Source organism: Osmia bicornis, chromosome 4 (genome assembly GCF_907164935.1).
Source record: "Osmia bicornis bicornis chromosome 4, iOsmBic2.1, whole genome shotgun sequence".
NCBI lineage: Eukaryota > Metazoa > Arthropoda > Insecta > Hymenoptera > Megachilidae > Osmia > Osmia bicornis.
Genome location: NC_060219.1, coordinates 8,136,556 through 8,161,382, shown reverse-complemented (window position 1 = coordinate 8,161,382; position 24,827 = coordinate 8,136,556). Strand labels below are relative to the sequence as shown.

Below are 24,827 nucleotides of genomic sequence, written 5' to 3'. Positions count from 1 at the left end.
ACTGTCGAAGCGTGTTTCCTTTGTAACACAGGAAGGCTGAAATTGAAGGGTGCTAAGCTCAAGAATGAATGTATCATTTGCGTGAGAGAAAGGAGCAAGAGTGAAAAAATGGAAGAATTAAAAATTGAAGAAGAGAGAGAGAGAGAGAGAGAGAGAGAGAGAGAGTAAGATGACTGAACGAAGAAGAGATTAGAAAAGAAAATGAGAGAGAAAGAGAGGTGAAGATGAATTGATAAAATAAAAAAAAAAGTAAAACATTGGAGAAACTATATTTTCGGGAATTTTTTCATGGATCGATGAAAGGAAAACGAGAGATGCGACTGATAACGATGGTACATGATTGATAAGCTTCGTATGCTTCCATCAAGTATTCCCCTTCGTTCTTCTATTTTTCACCGGTGATATTCTATACGTTTTCCTTTAAATTCGCGTTCTCGGAGAAGAACACGAAGGAGGATACTTGTCGCGGTATACGTTTCTTGGGACAAAACGTAAACGCGAGGACGGGCTTGCATGCATCTGTTGTGAAACGAGTGCAGAATGCAAGAATGCGTATGGTATGTCTCTCTGCGAAGCTAAATCATGTTTTTGACAAAGCATGGTTCGTTAAATCGGTAATGTTAAAGAAAAACAAAAACAAAAAAAAAAAAAGAAAAACAGAAAAATTCAGTGTATACTTTCTCGATGATAGGCGTATCACGAAAGGAGAACACGAACAGTGAAATACAAAGAAAGAAGAAGATGATGATTATGGAATACAATAGAGAAGATAACGTAAGAGATGATCAGCAAGAAGAGAAGGGAAAAAGTATCTTCGTCATCCAATAGTCAACGTGAAAATCTGCGAACTTGCGATTATTATTGTATAAAAGAACGGAGGGTCCTTCGAACACATAACTGTATTTTTATATTGTTTTTTTTTTCTACCAACGACGATTTTTCTCTTCCGTTTTCGAAACACTGAGAACCGTTCGAAACCCAGCTGCGCGATCCTCTTTGAGCAAGTTGAACGTCGCCGATATTCAAATAATACGGGTATACGATACAATTGAAAATCATTAGCGAGTCATTGAATAAATAAATCATTGTTCTCGTTAAAAGGAAATCTCCTCTTTGTGCAAGATAGAATATCATTTTCCACGTGGAAACGTCACCGAGCAAAGAACAAACGCGTTCCCGTCTCGATATCGCAGATTCTGCAATTCACCAAAAGACTGAGCAATCTATAATATTCGACTATAGTAGATAACGATTAAATAATCGAGAACTATAACAGTTGACCGCGATTCAACGCGTAACGCCGCTCGAGTTTACGCTGTTTTTTAACGAACGGATATTTTCGCTTCCTCTCGAGGCGTTTTTCTCGTACATTCCTATTACGACGTAGGCTAATTTATGGTACGTACACTTGGGTGCAATGTAGAGGATTTCCAGAGTTGAGGGTGAGAGTAAAGGGAAGAGTTGCTCATCACTGGCGCTTAGTTTTGGGAGGGTTTTAGGAGAAATCTGGGAGGACCCTAAAATAGTGTTATCTGATTTCCATATTTTCCAGTTTTCAAGTTTACAAATTTTTCTACTTAAAAATTTCCAAATTTGATAAGTTGGAAATTTAGCTATTTGGAAATATAGTAATTTCTAATTTGGAAATTTAGAAATATAGAAATTTGTAAAATGGAAATTTAGAAATTTAGAAATCCAGATGATTTAGATCTATCAAAATCTCAAGTTCGGCAATTTCCAAATTAGGAAACTCTAAAAGAACCTTAGAAAAACTCTAGGAAGACCCTAGGATGATTTAGAAAAATCTAATCTAGACCGTGATTAGGTTCCCTTGGCTTTCCCTAAGTTCTCTCAGAATTCTTTCAAAATGAAATACAACTGATGGGTACTTCTTCTTTCTACACTTATCTTTAACCAAAAGAAGCTTCCATTTCATCCAAATGTATATAAATAATGATGTATAGTTGCTGTGCGTTGATGCAGTTCTACAGTAGATATGAAAGGAATCCAACAATTGGGATCACATTCTTTGATCACCTGGCTATGGAACTTCGTCGACGGTCACGTCCCGCAGGTGTTTCCATATTACTAGTACAATTTTGTGCCAATAACAGATCGAATGTTAACTAACGCGAGAGACCAGTAACGATAATGTATACACAGAGTATTCACACATGTGCACGTTGTTTCGAGAAAAAATATCTTCCACCCATATAATTAAATTTTTATTCATTATTTGCTTCCATATTGTTGAAAAAGTGTTTTTAATTCATTTTTAATATTCAACAATTTCTTAATAAAATATTCTATTTCTCAGTGAAATTTACTAAACTAAAATATCTTTTTCATCAGTGTACAATATTCGATTTTGCAAGAAACGTATTAAAAATTCGAAATGGAAGGATATTTTTTCCTCGTCAACGAGATCATATCTACCGTCTCATAATTCCAAGCGACGAGACGATTTATCTGCGATCGGTGACGTTTTCGATCGAAACGATCCTAGAAAGAGGGCATCGTGTCACCTGGGTGTCGAAGCATCGAACAGAGTCTGATTCATATCCGACAAAATAACTGAACTGCCAAATAATATATTTCAAACCCGCTCTTCTTTACTCCCCTCTTTACCGTTTTTAAGCCCTACCTTGTACAAAATGAGAGGAAATATAGCAAAGGCGTAAAACGATAATAGAAATCGTGGCGTTGCGAAACAAAATGGTGGCGTGTATACCTGCATCGTATTAGAGAATGCGAGATACCTGTACCTTTGGGACGACGCTCTCCTGGCGTCGTCCGCTTTTATTAGTTTAAAACCGCGTTTTTTTGTTTTTTTTTCCTTGGTTACGTGTACTGGGTGTTGCGAGCACCGGTTACAGGAGAAAGAATTTATCAAATTCAGGGTTGTTGGATCGTTTCAACGTCACGTTGACGTCGATAGGTTGACTGGCATATTGATTTCTTTGAATGTTGATGAAAAGTTTGTGAAAAAATTAACAAACATCCCCGAGAATTAAATTATTCGTGATTAATGTAATAAATTGATTTTTAAGGTGTATCGAATAAAAATTGTAGGGAAGGATGTTTTCTGTTATAATAAAAATATTATTTATTTTTATTTATTCACAGAATTGTCTTCTAAATATTTATTATTAGAAGGAATATTTTTAATAAAAATCATTCTGTTTCGAAGTAGGAATCATAATAAAATTATGAATTTTTGAATTGTTGAAATTATGAATTGTTAAAGTATCATGGAAATCATTTTGCCGTGCAACGTGTCAATGTATATTTTAGAATGTTAACTGTAATATTTAAGAGTTCAGGTATATTATCGTTGAAACGGTGCAACAATTCCATAGCTTTCAGACTTACTTTGTGTAACCACATTACGCGTTAATTAGCAGTCGCTAATGATTAGATTCGCTAAATAATGCCCTGATTTTCAATCGAATCTTTTCTAGAGGAATTGGCGTGCATCTAGCTAACGTAGACTCATTATTGCGTCCTTTTTTCCTTGTGTTACCATTTATTATTAATCTTAAATTCCTTTCTTTCTATCGTTGTTTTTTATACCATTTTCTTTTTTATTCATTTGAAGGTTTTCGAACAATTTTTTGATACTTTTAACGTTTCAATCTATTTGTACCAAGCTGTTAAAGTGACAAATGGTCCGAATCATGAAAACATATCTTAATTTTGTATCATTTGATTTATTATAAAACCTAGGGAAGTAAAATGACTTTTAACATAGATTTTGTATTTAATAAAAAAGATGAATCATGAAAATGATAGATTTCAAGTATGAATTTTTTGGCATAATAATGCAATTGTTGGACATTGCAGTCCATAAATGAAATTTTAGATAAATCTTTGAAAATTTTTGACTTGATAATTTTTCTACTGAAATACTATTTTTTGACAGAGTAACAATTTTTGAATTTTTTACAGCACCATTTTATCATGTGTGACCATGGCGCAAATGGGTTAAGAATACAATTATTTAAACAATCGTGTGAAATTATTTTTCCTTAGATTTATTTCTATCGTGTGCGAATGAATTTTTTTGCAGGCAGACAAAATTTTTCTTATCATACCGAAGTACGTAATATTCGACCTGATTATAAACGAAAGCTTCTTCCTTAACTTTGTTCTTTTTTTTTTTATTTCTCTAAAACGAGTACCTACCATTATTATAATTAATTGTAATATTAATCGATTATTATCGTAGCGACGATATTTCTGTTTACCGTTTTCCTCTTTTTTTCTAATGTATTATACCCTGTACATAAACGGTGTAAATGTTTATCGACGATTTACATAAGAATAGAACGAGCACTTGTAATTTTTCGTAATGACGGATGGGTGGATTGGTGGATGGTGTTTGTTTTCTCTTTTTTTTTAGTTACATGTAACGTATGTTTGTAACAGGCACGCGGTTCTTTCCCTTTATTGGCCTTTGATAAACGTGTAGAAGTGTCGACGAGTTTTAATAGAAGAAACATTTTCTAATCCTTTTGCTACAGGACTTGTATACGATTCATACAGTATTTAGAATCTATTATCTTTTGCAAAAAAATAAGAAATACTAAAAAAAAAATATATTAACATAAGAACTTGATCCACAATTACTTTTAAATTGAAAATAAAATAGAAAGCTGAATAGATAAGGAATGATGGAAGCTGGGTCAGTTTTAAAATGTATTATGCAATGGTGCTTTAATTGTTAGACACTCGAGTTGTAAAAAAAATATATAAATAAGATAAGCTTTAGCAAAATAAAAATGGAAAATTTCACTTCGATACGTGGATTTCTGTAAACAATATTTCTAAAAATGATAATTTCATGAAATATAGAATAGAAGCTGTGAAATATAATATAAATTTATCAATAATTCTATTTTAGATGAAAAGGAATTATACGACCTTTAAAGTGTTAAATTTAAGTTGGGTTAGCAAAGACCCAGCTCCATTATTCGAGGATTAATTAATTAATTATAGTTCAATCTACTGTCGATGCGAAGGAAGATACTCATAAAATATTATTACACGACTACACGTTGATTATATATTTAAAGAAAATTTTCTTTACCAGTATGAAAGATAATTATACATATAATTTATATTAAATTCAGATATTAATGATTATCGATTAAATCGATCATTGATCATCCACTGTCGCAGTATGATGTGTGCCTGACGGTGTGGGTGAATCTTAATACTGTTAATAGATATACGTACCTAATGTTATTAACGATTAATTAACATTTGATTTGTAATTAATGGGACAATGGAATTCTGGAGGCTGGTCTCGTTTCAGTCGTGTCCGAAGGCGATCATTTATCAGCCTTGCACGTTACCCTTTTTTTACGATGATATTTGTTAACCAGCGTAGAATTTTCTAAAAAACAAAAAGGAACAAAAAGAAAGAAACTATTCGTCGACAGTTTATGGAAGGACGATACTAATTAGTGTCGCGACTTATGCGAGATCTGAGCCTCTTGCGTTGCTTGTCCAAGCGGACCCTACTAATAAACGCCATAGTGGTCTGAGAAATAATTGGCTCGAAGAAATTAAATTTACTTTAACAATTGTCTGCCTCGTTGTTGCCCATTCTTCAATATCTTTCACTCTCCGCCCTTTCCGCTATTTCTCATTAAAAATTTAAACGCACCGAATAATTAGATTTTAGATTATTCGAATGATGGGAAGAGATTTAATCTAAACCATTTTCATAACAATATTTCAAGCATAAAATATGAAAAAGGATTATATTTTCAATAATCCAAAGAAAGAAAAATATTTTTGTGATTTAAGATTTGAGATTTAAAATTTAAAAATTAACTATGTATTTCTTATTCTTAATAATTAGATAACGAATAATATTAATTTTCATCGTATCATTTTTTTTCTTTTCTGTTAGATCAGTGTGAAAGGATACTCGACAACGCGCAAGAGGAGAGTGACTTCCGGTTGACCAGGGATTATCATCGATTCCGTACGTACTTGTTTCAGTTTATTTATTAAATTATCGTTGACACAGGTTATTTGTGTATGTCGTACAGCGAGAGTTGTGTGTATGGGCAATAGTACCTATCTAGAATAATAATAGAAGTAGAATTAAAGTTAATCCATTTAAATACAAGTGCGATCGAAGAAGCGTAAGGAGTACAATCATCACGTCTCGCGTCTTAACTTTGATATATATATATATATTTTTTAAATTTATTAACAATATATTTCCACTCCTCACGCTTCGTGATTGCTCGCATGATAGATTACAAGGAAAATACAACGAATTGCTTCTTGATTCTTTACGTATTGCATATATAAATAACGTATATATTATGTATGTATATTATAATGATTTTCTTATATTTAATCCAATAACGACGATCGTTGCGAGTTCACACGATGATTGTTCGCGTTGATTTGCCTTTTGGATTTTGGGTTTCTGGTTCGTTGCGACGGGTACCGCGATTCGTTAGCCAAGTTACATCGAATTTACGACGGATCGTTGGGCGTTGTCGTAAGTTGAATTTTTAATAAGGTAGCATTTATTAATTTTAATATTTCTTTATTTACGACGTTTGCATTGCGATCCGTTGGAAACTCTTCTTGACCGTTTCTTTTTTTTTTTTTATTTACGATGATTTATTGAGGCTCTTCCTTTGGTTCGTCGTTTGCTCGTAACACCTATGGAAAATGATAGAAATAACTTTCTGTTTTGGCAACGCCAGCTTTGGATTAAGGTGGGTACCTCCTTCCTTTCTGCAGGAGGCCCCGTTATAAGCCTTCCATTTAGGTGAAAAAATATTAAAAATGAAATTTTATTTTACCATTGCCCTTTTCTTTATTTTATTTAAAATAAATTTCGATTTTTAAATCAAGGAGGCTTTCGATGGTTTGATAGCCCCCCGTCCCAGGAATCTTAATCCGGTCCTGGGTTGAGTCTTATTTCTGTCATTAAATAGTTAAAGATCGAGCACGCGATATCGCGTGATACATACGTTTCTAAAGACGACGAGGTGGCGTTCGAAGTGGCAAAGGATTGGGTGTCGACGGCGGTCGTGTTTTTACAGGTCACTCCTCGTCTCCTGGACGAGGTACACCTGAGAACCGGGTACGGTGGAGGTGGTGACGAAGCTGCGGTGTTTCGCACGGATCAAAGTTAAGTTACTTTCAGCGGTATCAGCACGGTCCTCTGCAGCTTCCAATTCTCTTTGGAATCGGCGAACCCTGGTCACGCTCTGCTGGGACATGCCTTCCTGTTCTTGCAGCTGCCTCTTGTAGATGCTTACTTTCTGGTGCGCTTTGTCCAATGATTCTTGCAATAAAGCAATGTTTTTCGAGTCCTCCTCGACCTGGATCATCACCTCCTTGATGTTACGCTCCTTCTTGCGGAGGATCTTCACGGTCTCGGCATGTCGACGTTTCTCCTCGTCCAACTCGAGCTCCAGGTCACGAATCTGTAAAAAACATATGGTATTATAGAGTTTCAATTTTCTTTTTACAAAGTTGTAATTGATTTTGAAGATTTCAGCTCAGCGGTGTTCTTCAGGAGTTTCTTTAACATATGAAAATTATGTTCAGTATTTCTTTGGGGTATCTTACCCTAGCTTCGAGTTTACTGATGATTCGTTTGCCTCCAACAATAGCGTTGGCTTCAACCTCTTCCAATCTCACGGATAGATTCTTCACTTCAATTTCAAGAGACTTCTTGATGGCCTCGATCTTCACGATACGTTCTTGTTCCTCGTGTAGGATCTCCACGGTATGTTTCAATTCGTTCTGTACTCGCTGGTATCTTTCGTCGCTGACTCTCAATTCTTTGGTAACTTCTTCGTAATCACCAGCCAGGGTAGCTAATTCTTGTTCGAGTTTTGCCTTGGAAGAGGCGATGTTCACGTTGATGGTGGTTAACTCGTTGATGCGGCTAACCGATTCCTCGTATTGCTGTTCGACGCTTCTCTTTGCACGGAGGGCCTTTAGAAATACGAATAACATGTTAATTAGCGTATTGCTAATTTCCATTTTACTTAAAAGACTTTTGGTATGGATTCATTTAAATATTTATATATAATGTATTTAAATCTACGTGAAAAATTAAATTGAAACTGCCGAGTGAAATTTTCCCGTGCAAATTCATCGAAATTTTGTGTATTTAAAAAAAACCGGCATAAACACATGGCGCTATCTACAATGGTGTTGACGAGAAGCACTATAAATCGATATATCGATTATTATTCAAATTTTCAAATTGAATCGGTACTTACAGATTCGTAGTTGCCGCGTACTTCCTCGAGCTCGGCAGTTAATGATTGCAGGCGTCGTTGACTGATTCCTAGTTGGTCCAGGGTTACCTGGAGTTGGCGTTGAACTTCGTCGTAGTGAGCTTGGAGTTCCTAAAAATAATACAAATATTAAATTTCTATTTCCAAGTAAAAATTAATTAAAGTAATTAATTAGTGGGTTCTGTTTTCTTACGGTCAAGGTGAGCGATTGTTTCTTGATGGTCTTCTGCAAATCGATGTTGTTCTTGTTGGCAACGTCCAAAGTCAGCTCCAGTTCGGTGATCTGGATCTGCAACTTCTTTTTCACGCGTTGTACCTCGGTCTTCAGCTTCGTCTCCGCTTCGACCACGCGGGCGTTCAGCTGCTCGATCTCGATACTGGTCTGCTTGCTAATTTATTCATTTTGTATGAACATAAACCGCTGTCCCAATGGTTCTTTTGATAGGATTTCTTAGCGATATTACAGTTTCCAGGCGATTAAGAAACGATTTTGGAGGAAAATCATGATTATTATCTCTGAAAATATATAGGAGGGAATCGTGCAGTATCACTAAAGCTAGTCCTCGATTCTTCCATTAGTTAGCTGTATTTACAAAAACAAATGAATGAATATTAACGTGTAGTTATATTTAAAAGTTATTTTGTTCTAAATTTTCTCTACAAAATTAATCACTACTCTTTTGACTATAATCAGTAAAACCACAACCAAATATTATAATTATCTTAGAAATTATGATAATTTATATGCAATGAAAATTTTTTGTTCGTTTGTACTACAAATCACTTGTTTAAAATTTCATTTTTACCGAGACTAGCTCAAGTTACAGTGAAAGGAACTTAGGGTGGTTGGTATATTACAACTTTCCCCTAAATTCATTGTTGACGAACGGTTAAGAATGCTCGAGGAAGATTGTTAGTAATTCCAAAAGAATATAAGGTATTAGAATGACCCTTGAGCTTTAGACGTTCCAAGATACAGTTAGTTTAGCCACATAGTTGAAAAGCATTACCATTCCTGTAACCACGACAGAAACGTGAAAAGGGTGCTAGTTGCATGTACAGAATATCTCAGCATTCCTCGTTCCACCTCCGAACACTTGATCTTCCATAAAACCTACAGAGTACGAATTGAAAAGCTACTCTAACCAAAATCCGAACGATAGATCAATGAAAATAATCCCCCAATGATCTTTTCTACATCTACAATGTCCCCGAATCAAAAATTAAGGTATAATGAAATCTCTCCTGTTTTATTGATCATATCATTTCATCGTTTCGTGTCACATCATTTTTTTTCTTTTTACCCACGTAACTACGACACCTAAATCTACCCGGAATTTACATCCATCAAGCGGGTCTAATTCCAAGGCATCCGTACAACCGTGCGGGTCTTAATAGGCGTTGGTACCTCTTGTTCAGGAAATAGTTGCTAGACTTCTCCTCGTATCCTCTCAGCTCTCTGCTCAGGTTGTTCAATGGAGCAGTCAGTTTGTCTTCGTCGATCAGATTCCTCGTCCTCTGTTCCATCAGCCTCAGATGGTCCCTGCCATCCCACAAAACCGACATGTTCTCTCTCTGATACTTTCTGATGTCAGCCAACTCTTGACTCCTGGTCAGGTTCTTCAACGCTTCGGCCCTCAAATGGAACTCGATCGCTTTGGCGGATTTACCTCGAAGACTTCTACCATGATCAAGGGCGTCCTGCACCTCGGACATGTTCTGAATGTCCTTGAGGGACTGGAATTCGATGTTGGCCATGTCTCGCTGGATCTGTCTAGCCCGATTCCTGACAACCGCGCTCTGCACCAGTAACGGTAACGATCTCAGTCGCACTTCTTCGAGTTTTCGTGGGAACACCTCTCTGGTCACGTGGCTGGCCTGCGCTGTCTTCGACAAGCTGAAGTCCGAGCGATTCGCTATCTTTGGACACGGTAAAACACGTCAGTTGGTGAAGAGGATGCTCGCTCGCGGACGAAAGAGAGAAAGCGTTTACGGGCCGTGCCTACACCCTCTGCGATCCCGAGCTGAGACTAAACTTAGCTGCAGCGAATGTGCAGAACTCGAATATGACCGAAGCACTCGAGATCGAACCTCTGTAGAGACTCGAGAACGACTGCCAATACGAGCCAAGTCGCGAGCTTAACTTCTCCCAGCTGGGATACGAGAGATGGATATTCCTTCTTTCGTTTCTTTTCTTTTCTTTTTTTTTCCTCTTTTGATACGAAGACGCACGGTGACTTGGCAGACACCTTCACTATCTCGATAGCTTCGCTTTTGTTCCTCGATCCAAATAACCGGTTGCCAACTGATTCCTTTCGCTTCCGCGATATTTTTATTTGGGGACCGGCTTGATAGGGATTCTGAAACGTCGAAGGGGTCGACGGCTACTTGGCGAGCGTTATTAATAACAATAAGCCGATCAGGGATTTCCGCTTTCTATGCACGTTCCTCGAATCTCAACGGCGAACATTCTGAACGTTGGCAATCGTCTACCGGGACGATCTTAAATTAAACTTTGGTGACAGTGGGGTGGTAATCGGACGGCGAGGAGTTCAGTTATTGGAACAAATGGAAATAATCTTTTAACAGCGAAACGACTTCTACCGAGTTTAGAATTGATTTATAGGGAGTCGTCAAAGTATTCGTATCTTCTCGATTAACCCTTTCAGTCGAAAATTGTTTTTAGAAAACGTATCTTTAAGAGCACGTATATAGATAAGTATGTCTGGTTTAATGATATCGCCAAAAATAATTTGGCAACATGTGTAATAAAGTATATTTTATATTTTATACTCGATTATCTATATGCTTGCGGATATAAATGTTTTGATATATGAATTACTAATACTAACTTGAATTAATTTATAGTTGCAAACGTCCAGTTTCTAATAAGAAATACGAATACTTATGCGACCTACTATATTATTGCTAAATTTAGAAAAGAGAGATTTTGGATACTGAATATAATTATTTGAAAATTCACAGAAATTTTTACTTAAATGAAGTCGTCTATTTCTTAAAAAGTGTGTCAACCCTCGGACGGCGGACCACGGAGAGAGCTTCAATTTTAATTTGATCTTGTATTTCTAAATTTTGCACTATTCTTTTGAAAATTATTCTTCCAATATACGAAACCATTTAGTTTAAAAATTACATATTGAAGTTAATATTCTTGTACACGTTTTGTAAGTTTGGGCCACGATTGACCCAGGCTCCGCTGTTCAAGGGTTAACCGAGACCGTGAATTTCCTTCTGAAGGAATTCCCTAGGTGCTTTCTTTGTCCAGTTGACAAACTTCTATTCGAAAGACACGGTAGGCATCTGACATCGAGCGAGGTGTACTCGAAGAAGAGCAGCCCCTTCCGCGACACCAAATTTAGAAACTCGAAAAGGTCAGGCAGTCGTCGAGTCACGCAGCGTCAACGAAACGTTTCGCATCGGCCCAGCTTTCACTCTTTCCACCTTCGTATACCTTGAAGTGGGACAGGTGATCCCTAGCTTCATCTTCAGCGTCGATCGCTCGTCTAATAAGCTCGTGCCTCGAGTACGGTTCCACGGGTTTGTCCTCCCATAAAACTCTACCATCGGACCAGGGTAACTCTGGTGGTTCTGACATCCTTGAACTTCGATAATTACTTCTACCTTGCCGCTCTATGTAATCCAGCATAGGTTGATAATAATTGACACCACAGCTGTAGTTCTTGTCGTAGATGTAGGTGGGCCAGTGCTTCCATTTTGGTTCGGAGGGTACGTACATAGGGGGCAAATAACCTGCCATTTTACACAAATTTCAAATTTCGTAGCCTCTTGAAATGAAAGATTTTTCCCAGGTTTATGTCAGGTCGATGTTCTTCTCTTTTTATAGATCAAACTATCTAATATTTATTAGAAGCTTGACATTCACTATTTATTGCTTCCTTCCTTTATCACGGAATAGATGAAATTTTCTCACTTTTATTCCGAAAATTTTAGATCCACGAGCTTCTTCTTTTGTTTCAGATCAAATTTTCTAATAAAATATATTAGAAGATTCAAATTTAGATCACTGACACAATTACTTTTCTTCTCAAAGTTTTGTTGTATTGATCTTAATCGAAGATTATCGATTCGTTCAACTGGCTCAAAGGGTTGACGGATTTGTTCGGAGTGTCTGTACGTGGGTATAGTTAATTTTTCATCCAACATCTACCTTGAATAGAAATTACGAGACGCTGAATTTCTTTTCACGTTTGTTTTAGGAGGATTGTTAATTGAATCGTGTACCGTGAGAAGGTGTTAGATACAGGGGGGGTGGTTTCAGGGAAACTGTTTGTTGATTTTACTCACTGATCTTTCATAGTCGGATGATCAGAGGTGACACTTGAAATGGTCGAGAAAAATTGGGCCGATCGTGAGCGGTGCTATCTTTTGTAGGTTTTTCTTACGATTGCCACATTGAGGCCGGCCAATCAGCACCTGCCAGTAATAATTGGATCGCGACTAATCGCTTTTGAACGTCGTTTATTAATAGAAGGGTTGCGCACTGAGTGCGTATCGCTGCTACGTGCCTCTATTAACGACCCAAAAAGTGTCGATGATTCATACTCGATGGTAATCAATTAATTTCTTGTAGAATATCATCTTTGATTCATTTTCGTTCGACCTTAACCAAATTGGATGGTATTTCTTAGTTAATTGGTTTAATAGTATTTTTAATTCTTTAGTGAAGAGTTATGGTTTAATATAGATTATTAAGATTCACTCATAATGCAATATAATGGTAGAATTATTATTTCTTTTTTTTCTTTTATATGGAAGTTCACCGAGAACGTATTAGCCATAATGGGAAAATATTTAAAAACTTCAATAATATTATTTCCTTAATTAAATAATCAAATTTCTTCTTGTATGTCGTTATCTTCTGTGTTTTATATTTCGTATGAAATTCTTTTTGCAAAGAAAACTTTGCCTCTTCTTGATGTTATGGCACTCTTTATCTTCTTTCATCTTTCATAAACAAAATTCTCAGTGTTTTATCATCACTTGATGACGATTTGATTTTGGCACTTGGCAAATTTTGCATAGTTATGTACATATATATAAATAAGTAAATAAATTGTAACAGGATATTCCCTCGAGCATTGTCTGAATGGTTTGAAAACATTCACGGTGATTAATCTATTGGACTGATCGATGACAAAGTTAACCTTGTATTATTAATAGTCGAACATGGTAGTGGTTGTACCGGAAATACAATAGATTGCGTCAGTAGTTAAAAATTCGTACCCCTTAGGAATATTTTCTTTCGGATACATATTTGCTTTGAAACAGGACTGTTAAATTTTAACTTTGTTAATTTGGGTATGTGAAAAATGGTGTCAAATAGTACAGGATAGTATAAATAATAGAATATTATAATATAGTAGATGATTACTAACAAGAGGAAAGTTGTGAATGATTTTTTAGTATTTCAACAGAAATACTTTTGTCTTCACCGTTTCAATATCAAAGTGTGAAAATATTAATAAATTTCCAGTAATGAGTTTTAGGAATTAATAAAAACACTATACCTGGAAACTGTAACACTGCTTATTCAATAATATCTAAATTAAACTAAATATTAACATTGATGTTGCAAATAGGAATTACGAGCATTATTATGAATTATTGCAAACTAAAAATGAAAAGAATATAAATAAAAATCGGTTAGGTACTTACCGGATGCATTCGATTTCTTCATCCTTTTCAGTCAAGCGACGTTCGTAGTCATGGCGAAGTTGAGTTAATTCAGCAGACAATCTCTGGGAACGTTGTTCTTCTATCTTGCGTCCCTATAATTAATTGATTTTTTTTTTAAATCATTTCACCGTTCGTATAAGGCTTCTTCGTCAAATATGTAGTACTTAAAATTCTCTATAGAAATATTGTGTGATATTACGTGATGATACAAAACTTTGAAGAAAATAAAAATATTAGATTGACAATATTTTGTAACAAAATTGCAAAAGAGTGAAAAAATTATCAGAAAAAATGGAATGCTTCTATTTACCGCTTCAGCCTCTTTGTAGGCAGCAGCAAGTTCTTCACGTTCGTTCTCCAGACGACGAAGTTCCAGTTCCAATTCGTGAAGTCTGCGGTTCATGTCGGCCAGTTGGTTCTTAGCATCGCTGAGGTCATCTGAAACAATCGAATAATATCTAGGATTAAAATCTACGATATCAGAATTTTTGAATTTTTGAATTTTAGAATGGTGATAGGGTTAGTTGACATTTTGGGGGAGGGGATTCAATTTTTGGAAGATCAAGCCCACCCTCCCCAGTGGCGCCAATACCAGAAACTCGATAAAATCTTGTAATTCTAATAATCTCAGTGATTCTGTGTGACATGAAATTAAAAAACATACCTGCCAATTTCTTGTTCTCACGAGCCAGTTGGTCCTTCAACTCACGAGTTTTGTCGAGTTCAGCATTGGTACGTTGGAGTTCTTGTTGCTTGTTGCGAAGATCACGTTGGCTCTGTTCATACATCGCCATACTTTCATCCAAACGAGCCTTTAGTTCGATATTAATCTTCTCTAGTTGTTCAACGCGTTTCTGAAGCTCCCGAGCTGTTCCATTGGCCTTAACAAATAAAAAAGAAAACCATTAATAATCAAAGCAGAAAATGTTGCAGTTGAAATGTGATGAAGTCTTACCAGAATTACAAACATTTTTCCTCGATTGCCAAACAAATAATGAAATAATTATTTATAATTCATGCAATTTTCCACAAGTATAATGATTAGAAAATTATATTATTCTAAGTATATTTAGTAATTTTTGTGGTGAAAATACCTTCCTAATATAAAGTTTCCAAACTTAATTCAGTTTAAAGAAAATAAAAAAGAATTATGACAAGAAGTCAGTCAGCTGAAATTAGTGTTACTGATGAAAGTGCAATGACACTTTGATAAGACCTGATTTTAAAATTGAAAAAGACGTGATACCTTTTCTAAGTCAATGATCAGGACTTCCACTTCAGATTGCAGGCGGGACTTTTGTTTTTCAAGGTTGTTGATCTTCACCAGCAGGGTTTCAATCTGTTCTTCTTGTTCCTGGATGCGAGCGCTGTATTTGCGACGTAATTCCTCTACCTATATTCCAACAATGGAATGAAATATTTAGAATACCACGATAAATCTAATTATAATAACATTTTTGTATTTTATTATAATTACCTCTTCGGCGCGAGCATTGGCCTCAGTTTCGTATTTCGATCTCCATATTTGTACTTCACCATTAGCCTTAACCAATTGCCGTTCAATGTCCAAACGTGCTTCAGATTCTTCTTCCAATTGAATGCGAACGGATTCCAGTTCCGTTTCCACCTGTTGATCATTATTCATTCGAAATTTAATTGAACTTAAAATATATCAAGTAGGGCCATCCAGAGATCTCAGTACACGTCTTTTTTTAAGTAATTCAGTAATTTAACATGCATTGTTTGCTCAATTCCAAGTAATTTTTGAAAAAGATTAGAAAACTTTCTAATTTCTTTGTATTTTGGTATATTAAAAGCTATATGGGTTAAAGTGGTTTCTACCTGATGCAAGGAAGCCTCGACCAATGAACGACGACGATCTTCATCTTCGAGACGACGGCGAGCATCCTCGAGCTGACCTGCGATCTGGGTCTTCAGGTAAATAACATTCTCGATGTTGACCTATAAAAATTTTAGTTTCAATTAGGGAGTTATTTTTGAAGAAAAAAAATGATGATTCGTTCAATTTTGTTTGTAAATTTTTGATGTCGATTTCTGTACCTTCAAGTCCTGCACTTCCTTTGTAAGCTCGATATTTTCCTGGGATAGTCTGGTTTTGTGGCTAGTGATGTCAACGATGGTACGGTTCAATTCTTCAATTTTCACGTTCAGCTCAGCTACATGTATCTCGAGCTTCTCTACAGTCTTTATCGACATCAATTTTTCTTTGGTGACACTGTCGAGTTGGGCGAGGAGTTCGTATACTTCTTGTTGGAACTTCGATTTTTCCTTGTCAGCTCTGAAAATTTCATTAATCAAGCATCAGAAAAAATTCAAAAATTTCTAGCTCTAATTTTGTTTTTCTACCCCTAGATACTTTATCATTTCTATCACATCTTTCTCTAAAGAAAGATATTTCTAATAATTGCAATCTCATTGCATTACAATCCAGTCATTGAAAACATAATCAATCCTATATTCATCTTGCTATATAAATAATACTCTGAAATCTTCCATATCATTTCTATAACCTTTACAAAAAGTCCCAAATTATTAATCACGCAATCCAGATTTTATAAGAAAGCATAATGAATCTCATTATCACGAACCATCTAGATTCTACTACAACTACCCTAAATTTTCCCTGTCATCTTCGTAACACTTTCAAACCCCTTTATATAGGATTTAATAAAAATAAAAATTGCTTAATATTAAGAGGGTGATTGCATGATCACATTGAACCTTTTTATATGAAATGACTTGGGAGATATGTACGAAGGTCAAAGTCAGTGATTGTGTAATAAGAAATTATTATTCTTATGGTTCGAAACTCCAAAAATATTGAATTCGATTGGACCACTCTATATAAATAGCGATTGCTACTCAACGTGACATAGTTATTCTAAACATTCTTCCTAAATCAAACATATCATTTCAAGTGAAGCACTCAGCATATAAGTGTCTTTCGATGATTCCACCCTTAGCCACGAAACGGGAAGCGTTATGATATCGATGATCCAGCTACACGTAACATAGAGGGTGTAAGGTGTCGGTTGATTCCGAGGATAGTGGGGACCGGAGCTGGTCGCCTGTACTAATATGGCGCGGCAACGCGGGGTTGTGGATTGCCGCGCGACTCGTGCAGTTAAAAATAGTCATAAGCCGAACGGCAGCAACGCGAGCAAACCTTCTTGTGGAGGGAGAGAATAAAAACGAGAGAGGGAGAGGAGGAGCTTGAAAGAAAGAAAGTTGTAAGAGCAAAAGCTGCAAAAGTGGAGGTGGAAAGGAAAATCGTGTCGCTTCGAAGAGGAGAAGCGAAGAAGAAAACAAATTTGAGAGAGGATTAAGAAGCGCGAATGAAAATAAAAGAGGGAAGGTGTGAAAATTTAGATGATGGTATGTTGAGCGTATTTATGAGACGAAGAAAGTTGGAAAGCATTTGGATGATGAAAAATGTGGTGGAAAGAGTGAGAGGAGGTAATGGAAGATGGATAATAAAGAAAGAGGGCTGAAAGCAACTTGAGAGATGGAACTGCGCTATTTTGAAGACGTTTTTGACATCCTCTCTTTGCACCAACAGGTGGAAACCTCGCGCCGAGTCTTTAAGCTTCACTGATTTTCGTTTTCTCTTTTTCTGTTGATGGAAGAGTTGAGAATTATAAAATGTACAGTAGGCTCCAACACTCATATCAAACAAAAAAAAAAGATAATTCTCAAAATTATAATTTTGAATCATTGAATATTATAAAATGAAAGAATACTATTGATGAAGAATATTCACTTTTCTGAAAGTGTTCACGGAAGCGTCAAATGACAGGCACGTTTTCCATCCACGTTTCATCTATTATTTCTCGTGCTATGTTAATGGCGCCAAGAACGATCTATTTCGCTAGTTGAAGTATAAAGAGGCAATTAACCGCTGTCTCGCGACACTGTTGACACATAAGTGTCGCAATTATTTTTACTGGAAAGCATATTTAGAACAGAATTTTTTGGGCTCCGATTTCAGCCCAGATTCCAGATCCCTTATATACAGAGAAATTATAAACATTTTCTTAAATAGAAACACGAAAGCAGTTCTGGTTCTTCGTTTTAATCAAAATGTTAGTTGGGATAATTCAACTAAACAGGCAGACATTGAACGCTGATGTCGATGATCAGACACATTCTATTTATTACTCCTGGATATATTCCTAGTAAAAGAATAATAAATTATTGACGAATTGTATTTTCTAATTTATCCATTTCATATTAGATTAGTTTAGACTATTATCCATGTTTATAACAAGAGTGAAAAGATGTAGGATTATTTAAGCTTTGGCTAGTACTCTACATTTTTTTATGAATAAACTGTATTGTTTAAAAATGTTTTATGGCAAATTTTGTATGTTACTTTGTTAAAAACAAAGAATGTTGCGTGTATAATATTATTTCACTGCTTGATTCCCAATGGATTAAGGAAAACATGTGGCAGTAGTATAAGTCAATAATAGTAGTCAATCAACAGAATATATGTGGTTTCCCGGTAATTATCAATGGCAATACTTGTTGCAACTGAAAATAACAGAATTTTATAAGCAAAAAATGGATAAATTTACAAAATATAGGCAGATTATGTTTATAAATTGGAATGTTAATTTTATATTCATAGGACTAACTTGGTCATTTCAACTAAAATAAATAGTAGCTTCATGTAAATACATGAGGCAACATTAATTATTCTATAACAAAATCTTCTTGTCTGCAAAGTAACTTTTAATTTTAATTTTACAAGAATGTTAATAAAATCCTCGGCAATTATTTAGAAAAAGTATTCTCAAACATATTCTACAGGATTTAAATTTATCGAGTGTGATGCTATCATCCCTCATTAATTTATTTTGTTACAATTTAAATGACGCTTTTAACTACGAAGGCTGTTACGAATGTATATGATAAGGCGAGAAAATCTGTTCACGAAATTTCAAAATTAGATCGAATAGCATCGATTTCGAGGGTAACACGCGTTGTCTAAATGACAGCTCGGTGAATTTTTGAAACGAAGGCGTCCTTGTGGTCGTCGGGGCGCCGGGACGTTGAAAAGGACGCGGGTTATGTTTAGAAGAGCCGGAGGAACGAGTTTACGTGTATTTCAGGTGCGAGTAAGTCCGTTGTTTGGCCGGTGGCCAATATCGTTCGCGAGCATAATTCCCACAATTTTCGAATACGCTTTCGTTCCGCGTGATGCTTGCTATAATTAAAGCGACACATAATGATTCATCCTCTTTTTCTGTATTTCTTTTTTCACCCCTTTTACCTTGGCGTGTAAAGGAAATTTCGACGAACTTCGAACTTCCGGCGAATTGTTTATTGACGCTCGGCTCGGTTCTCGCGCGCTTTGACCTCAAAGAAGAGGATCGCGATGGTACGATTTTATTTTCACAGGTGTGTATAATTAAACTTCGGTTTATTGGTGTTCCCGATTCCTATGTTCTTTACAGATCGAATAACTCGCCTTAGATTCGACGGCTGTTTGGATTTCGTTAACTGGAATGTTTTCGTGTTTCCGTTTCCTGATCGAATTTAATGTCGTTCCGAGATGAGAAAATATTACCGAAGGGCTGATACGAAACACGTCTTGTTTCGCGGGATGATTCATTCCGGGTTTTAACCTTTGATAAATACCAGCTGAGATACTTTGAAAAATTATTAGGTTGTTTAGAAAATTAATCAAGTTCCATTTTTAAAGGAAATAGTAGAAAGGAAGGGTTAGTGATACGGGTATATAAAGGACCCTAAAAGCAGTTGATTTAATGGAGTCTCAATTAAATAAATAGATTATTTGACTGACCTAGCGCGGGCTTTTGAAAGTTGGTCGATTTGATCCTGGAAGTCAACGACGACTTCCTGGTGTTTCTTGCGCAGAAGGTGCGCGGTTTCCTCGCTCTCGAGATGAACATCTTCGAGTAGTTTGCGCAGTTTGGCCAGTTCCGTGTCCCTTTTTTTGTTAATCTCAAACTGTGAATATTTATAAAATACAAATAATTAATTTAACGTCCATACTCAAAAGCTTAATAAAATTTTTAATATACGTGTCAGGATGAGACCCTTAGAAAATAATTGAAGGTCTCTTTAATGAATAGGGGTTGTGATACGTGTTATTCGCGTGAAGATTTAATTAATTATAATCAATAAATTAATGAAATAAATGTATTGGGCGGGAGATCAAATTTAATCAGTTGCATTTTTAATATTCGAATAATATTATATAAGATTTTGATACTCACTTGAGATTCGGCGCCACCTTCCGCCTCTTCGAGACGTTCGGATAGTTGGATAACTTGCACGCTCAAATCAGCGCGCTCGCGTTCGATCTACAAAGAAAAATAATGATTTTATTACCAAAACTATTATTTTTGAATAGGCTACAATCATATCTTCCACTTGTCAAACTGATTAAAAGAAAAAGTAGAAAAAATGATAAAATATAAAAAATTAAACATTTAGCATTGAAATTTTAAAATATTTAAAAAGTAAAGTTAAGTAGTAGGCTCAATCATAATTTCACAAATGAAAGTTTAGTGTTTTATCATAGTTTACTATTTTGAATTTATTTTGTTGTTACGCCCTGTGGTCACTAATTAAGTAATTAAGTAATGAAAAAGCCAAATATGAAGTGAAAAAATTATACCTAATTCTATTCTGTATAATGTTCCTTTAAATAGGGTACTTTGTCACAGTGGTATTGAACGATATTGTGAGAACATGTGTAATCGAGACGCGCGGCATTGTTTTGGAAAGAGGCCTCAAGGAACGACGCGAACAGCTCGTTGCAAGCTTGACGTCAGGTTTCTTCGGACCGCGAATAGAACGATCTAATTCCGGACAGACCGACTCTATATCGGGAGCTTTATTCATATTACAAACGAAGCGTTTATCGAGAAAAGAGAGACTCGTGACATCGCCATGACTGTTCGTTCTCCGGAAGTCGGAGCACTTCCCATTGTCCAAACTGTACTTCCTGTGAAATACATTCTCGTTTCAACCGCGATACCTCAAGATCCCAATACCATGAATTTTTCAATGCACAAATCGTGAATTATTTAAACATTTAGAAAATTAATAGTTCTGCTATTCTTTCCGCCCGAGAATAATTTAATAAAAAATTAAATATGGTCAATTCAGTAATTTTTAAATTACAATAAATAATTCAATGAATAAGAAAATATAAAGCTTGATAATTAATTGCAAAATAAAGAATCTTTCTGTGAATATTTTTGTTACAGATAAGCTTCGGTTAATGACTAAAATTTTCATATTAATTTGAACTTTCACACTTTCACAAATATTTCAATTTCTCTATCACAAATAATTTGGCCCAGAAAAGCTTGAGAAAGTTTGCCTACTAATTTTGATAATACAAATGGTGTTGAGTAAGCAGACATTCATAACGTTATGTAACAAGAATACGTCTTCTTTTCGTGAGTCACTTGATACATATTTAACGCGATAATAATTTCCATGTTGCTGCTTTTCCAACGCGTTGAGACGATGCTGGCACCGGTTCAAGTCACGTATCAAATGAGTTTCACTTTCAGAAACGATTCGATCGATCAATGATCGTCATTCTAATAAATTTTCTTTGCCTCTCTTAGATGCCATAAAAATATTTCGAATTGCATTCTCATAGAAGAAAAATTTATTTATTTATTTTTGTTCAATTTGGAATATTTTCCTCTTAACTTTTTCCCACGAACATAAACTTTCATTTAAGTTATGACTTTTTCTTTTTTCTGCTGTTATTATTATTATGTTTTTTTTTATTTTTTTAAAACACGGACGCGTTACATGTACACTGAACACGAAGGAATGCGAGTTCGTACGCTGAAGAGACGCGCATCCCCAAAAATAGACGCGACTCGAGAGCTGGACATTTCGACCTACTGCTCCCCACTCTATGGTGGAGAGCAGGCCAGCCTCGCTTTTTTTGTATCTGTTTCAAAATTCACAATGCCTGGATTACATAAAGTCTCGAAATTCATGCTTCTCGGTATTTTTATTTTTACGATCTCCTCACAAAATCTAAGTAAAACTCTTTCAACATTTCAGAATCCAAAGATTCTAACATTCATTTTCAACCCTTCCTTGCTATATCTTTTTCCAAATTGAAGAAAATCAAGAATTCTTTGTTAAACGTACTAAATGTACACTTGATAGCTTAATAGTACTCCAATTTACTCCCGACATTACTAATATATTAATGAATACTAATGAAAGGTACATTAATTAGTCCTCAGTCAACAAACGGTAGTATCAAGACATTTATTAATAGTCTTCCGGTAGATAAAGTGTTAAAATAATCATGCAACCATCTGAAACCCGAAAGATGAAACGCAAGACGATTATTAGAAGGTAGAAAATAAACTCACCCTCTGACGCAGCTCTCTCTCAGACTCCAGGTCATCCTGCAGCAGGCGGATTTTATCCTGAAACGAGAGGCAATAAAGGATTAGATCTTAATCGTGAAGCTGTGTACGGAGAGGGTCAGTGCTTTACGTAATCGAGTGACGAAAATACCCAAAGCAAGCGGCGGCTTAGATATTTCAGAAAGACGTATAAAACTCGTCCTGCCGAGGGAACAGAAGGATTTTCGTTCTCAGCGACCGTCCATCGGGGTCGTTTCTTTTTAAAAGGAATAAAATTACGTGCACTCGTCGATTCGTGTTCCTTAACAAGGTAAAAAAAAAGGAAAAAGAAATATCGTTCTCCTCGATTCAACAAACAGTACAATCTTACTCGAGTGCACGTTTCCTTCGAAAGTTTTTTCGAATTTCATCCATGACGGTCGAGGAACGATCCAGATGGACGATAACGATCGGGTCGTTGGTCTTGGTCCGTGGACGCCTCGTAGATGTCACTGATGTCCACGGCACGATCGTCATTTACGGCCGATATTTACGACTATTTTCGTACACGAGCAATCCGATAGCCGAAGAACGGTCTACGACACTTTCGTTCCTCCTGGGGATTGGCACTAATATCCCTTATGGTCACTGAACTTTGTCGCACTTGTCCCAGCCACGAAATCGTTCACTTCCTATCCGTTTCACCTTATCACCAGCGATATCACTCGGACGAACGACCGTACCGCAAATTTATCTTCCATCTCTTCTCTGTTGCGTCATCATCTTCTCTTCGCGTTGGATGTTCCAACTTTGACCCCTTGGATTCATCTTGAGAATCTTTATTTCTACATGAATCTGATAGTTATTCGAGTTATTCGCGAGATCCTTCCTGTTCCCTCTTTCTTTTTTAATCATTTTCAAGGATACCAAGTTGAACCGTGTCTTGAATAATTCAGAACTGTAATACTTTGCTATGCTAAGGTACGATTAGATAGAAAAATGAAATTAAGCTAGATAAATGGAAATTTTTGATTAAGAGAAAGGTTTGTTCTTGAAGACCTACCTCCAGTCTGGTGAGAGCGCTCAGGTCGGCGCTGTATTCGATGCTGACATCGGCGGTACCACCTCCGGTGGAGCGGTACGTGTACTTGGAGGCTTTAGCGATCGCTGAAGACATCCTGTCCGTTTGATTCATTTGATCTCTCGACGATACCTCGTTCCCTTGGCCGAGATTTCGTTTATTCTTCAACAGCTTCTTAGCAAAGCTTCACCTGATGCCTCGGTTCTTCTGGCTGATGGTTCAATCGAATCGTCTCGATTCAAGTCGGTCGTAATCTGCTACCACTTTCTTCCGTTTCCTCCTCCTCGTCTTCTTCGTCTTCTTCCTTCTGTTCTTCGGGGTTTCGGAGCCGACCAGCGCCCTACTCGTAGTGCGCGACCCGTCGTCGTTCGTATGGCGCGCCGGCAGTTCCATGGCTTCGTCAAAATGACGGTCGCACGCATGCGTGCTAGATCATCCCCACCAGGAACACGCGAACAGAGACTCGTCATACCCGTTGTTCCTCGTCTTCGTCGGCCGTCGAGGGGAACCACCAGCCGACGACCACCACCGCTACACGGACGCCCACGTTTTCAAAAGCAGCTGCCAAACGATGGATTAGATAGTAGGAGAGGGCAAGATAGGGATGTTGGGAAAAAATTACTTCAGGATATTATATTTATTGATGATTTGGTTCGAAATTATGCTGAATATGGCCTTGGTATTTGTTTACCAAAGCAGGCTAAATAAGGATGAAAATGGTAATGAGATTCTTTTCTTCTATGTTTAGGGCAAGATAAGGTGTAATTAAATATACTTAATTTCAAATTACCTTTTAGGGGTAAATAATAATTAAGTATAAATATTGTCCAGTTAATCTTAGGGTGACAGAGGGGAATCTTTGGGATGGTATTTAAATTTACTTTTACTTTTATTTTATAAATTTTATACAGTTATTCTGTATATCATTTTTCTAATACATCCATGTGTGATGTATGATGAAAATTTTTGATTCAATCATTTTCATTTAGAATGAGTAATCCATAAAGGAGTAAATTCTTGTACAGATGATTGTGCAGAAAGCAAATGATTATGATCCAGAAATAGTCATTTGAAAATGTAGATTTCGACGCCCACTTGGACATGCCGAGTAAGATGTTCGTAAAATCGTATTTTTATAGATCGGAGATATTTTAGGAGCGACAAGAAAGACTAAACGCTCTTTTTTGAGTTGGAGATAGCGACTTATACAATGAAAAGGTATTCAAGTACATTGTATGATGGTGCTTGACTGCCAAGTTTTCGCAATTTCTGCGACTTTTAGACAGTCTCTAAAATAACGAGTTTCCTAGCAATTCGTATTTGCAAATGAATAAAAATGCAGGAGCGATGGCC

The 24,827-nt window shown here is 36.2% G+C and overlaps 2 protein-coding genes across 4 annotated transcripts; both read right to left on the bottom strand.

Moving 5' to 3' along the window:
- Nucleotides 1–6,000: 6,000 nt before the first annotated feature.
- LOC114880790 (paramyosin, long form-like) lies at nt 6,001–23,858 on the bottom strand. The gene is made up of 16 exons (XM_029197175.2): nt 23,457–23,858; nt 22,418–22,474; nt 20,276–20,362; nt 19,840–20,006; nt 16,071–16,308; nt 15,852–15,971; nt 15,487–15,636; nt 15,256–15,402; nt 14,674–14,890; nt 14,320–14,447; nt 13,989–14,101; nt 8,485–8,680; nt 8,274–8,402; nt 7,612–7,983; nt 7,008–7,466; nt 6,001–6,693 (listed from the first exon to the last, which is right to left on the bottom strand). The coding sequence occupies exons 1-15, from the start codon at nt 23,586–23,588 to the stop codon at nt 7,074–7,076; spliced, it is 2,646 nt and encodes an 881-aa protein (XP_029053008.1). The 5' UTR covers nt 23,589–23,858; the 3' UTR covers nt 6,001–6,693; nt 7,008–7,073.
- LOC114880791 (paramyosin, short form-like) lies at nt 8,591–12,727 on the bottom strand. Of its 3 annotated transcripts, XR_003790157.2 has the most exons (5): nt 12,618–12,727; nt 11,764–12,480; nt 9,700–10,211; nt 9,302–9,405; nt 8,591–8,807 (listed from the first exon to the last, which is right to left on the bottom strand). XR_003790157.2 is itself a non-coding variant. In XM_029197177.2 (4 exons), the coding sequence occupies exons 2-4, from the start codon at nt 12,067–12,069 to the stop codon at nt 9,360–9,362; spliced, it is 864 nt and encodes a 287-aa protein (XP_029053010.2). In that variant the 5' UTR covers nt 12,070–12,480; nt 12,618–12,727; the 3' UTR covers nt 8,591–9,359. The 3 variants fall into 3 exon arrangements, 2 of the variants coding, with proteins under 2 accessions (XP_029053010.2, XP_046141282.1); XM_029197177.2 differs by having other exon boundaries at nt 8,591–9,405; XM_046285326.1 differs by lacking the exons at nt 8,591–8,807; nt 9,302–9,405 and having other exon boundaries at nt 9,521–10,211.
- Nucleotides 23,859–24,827: the final 969 nt, after the last annotated feature.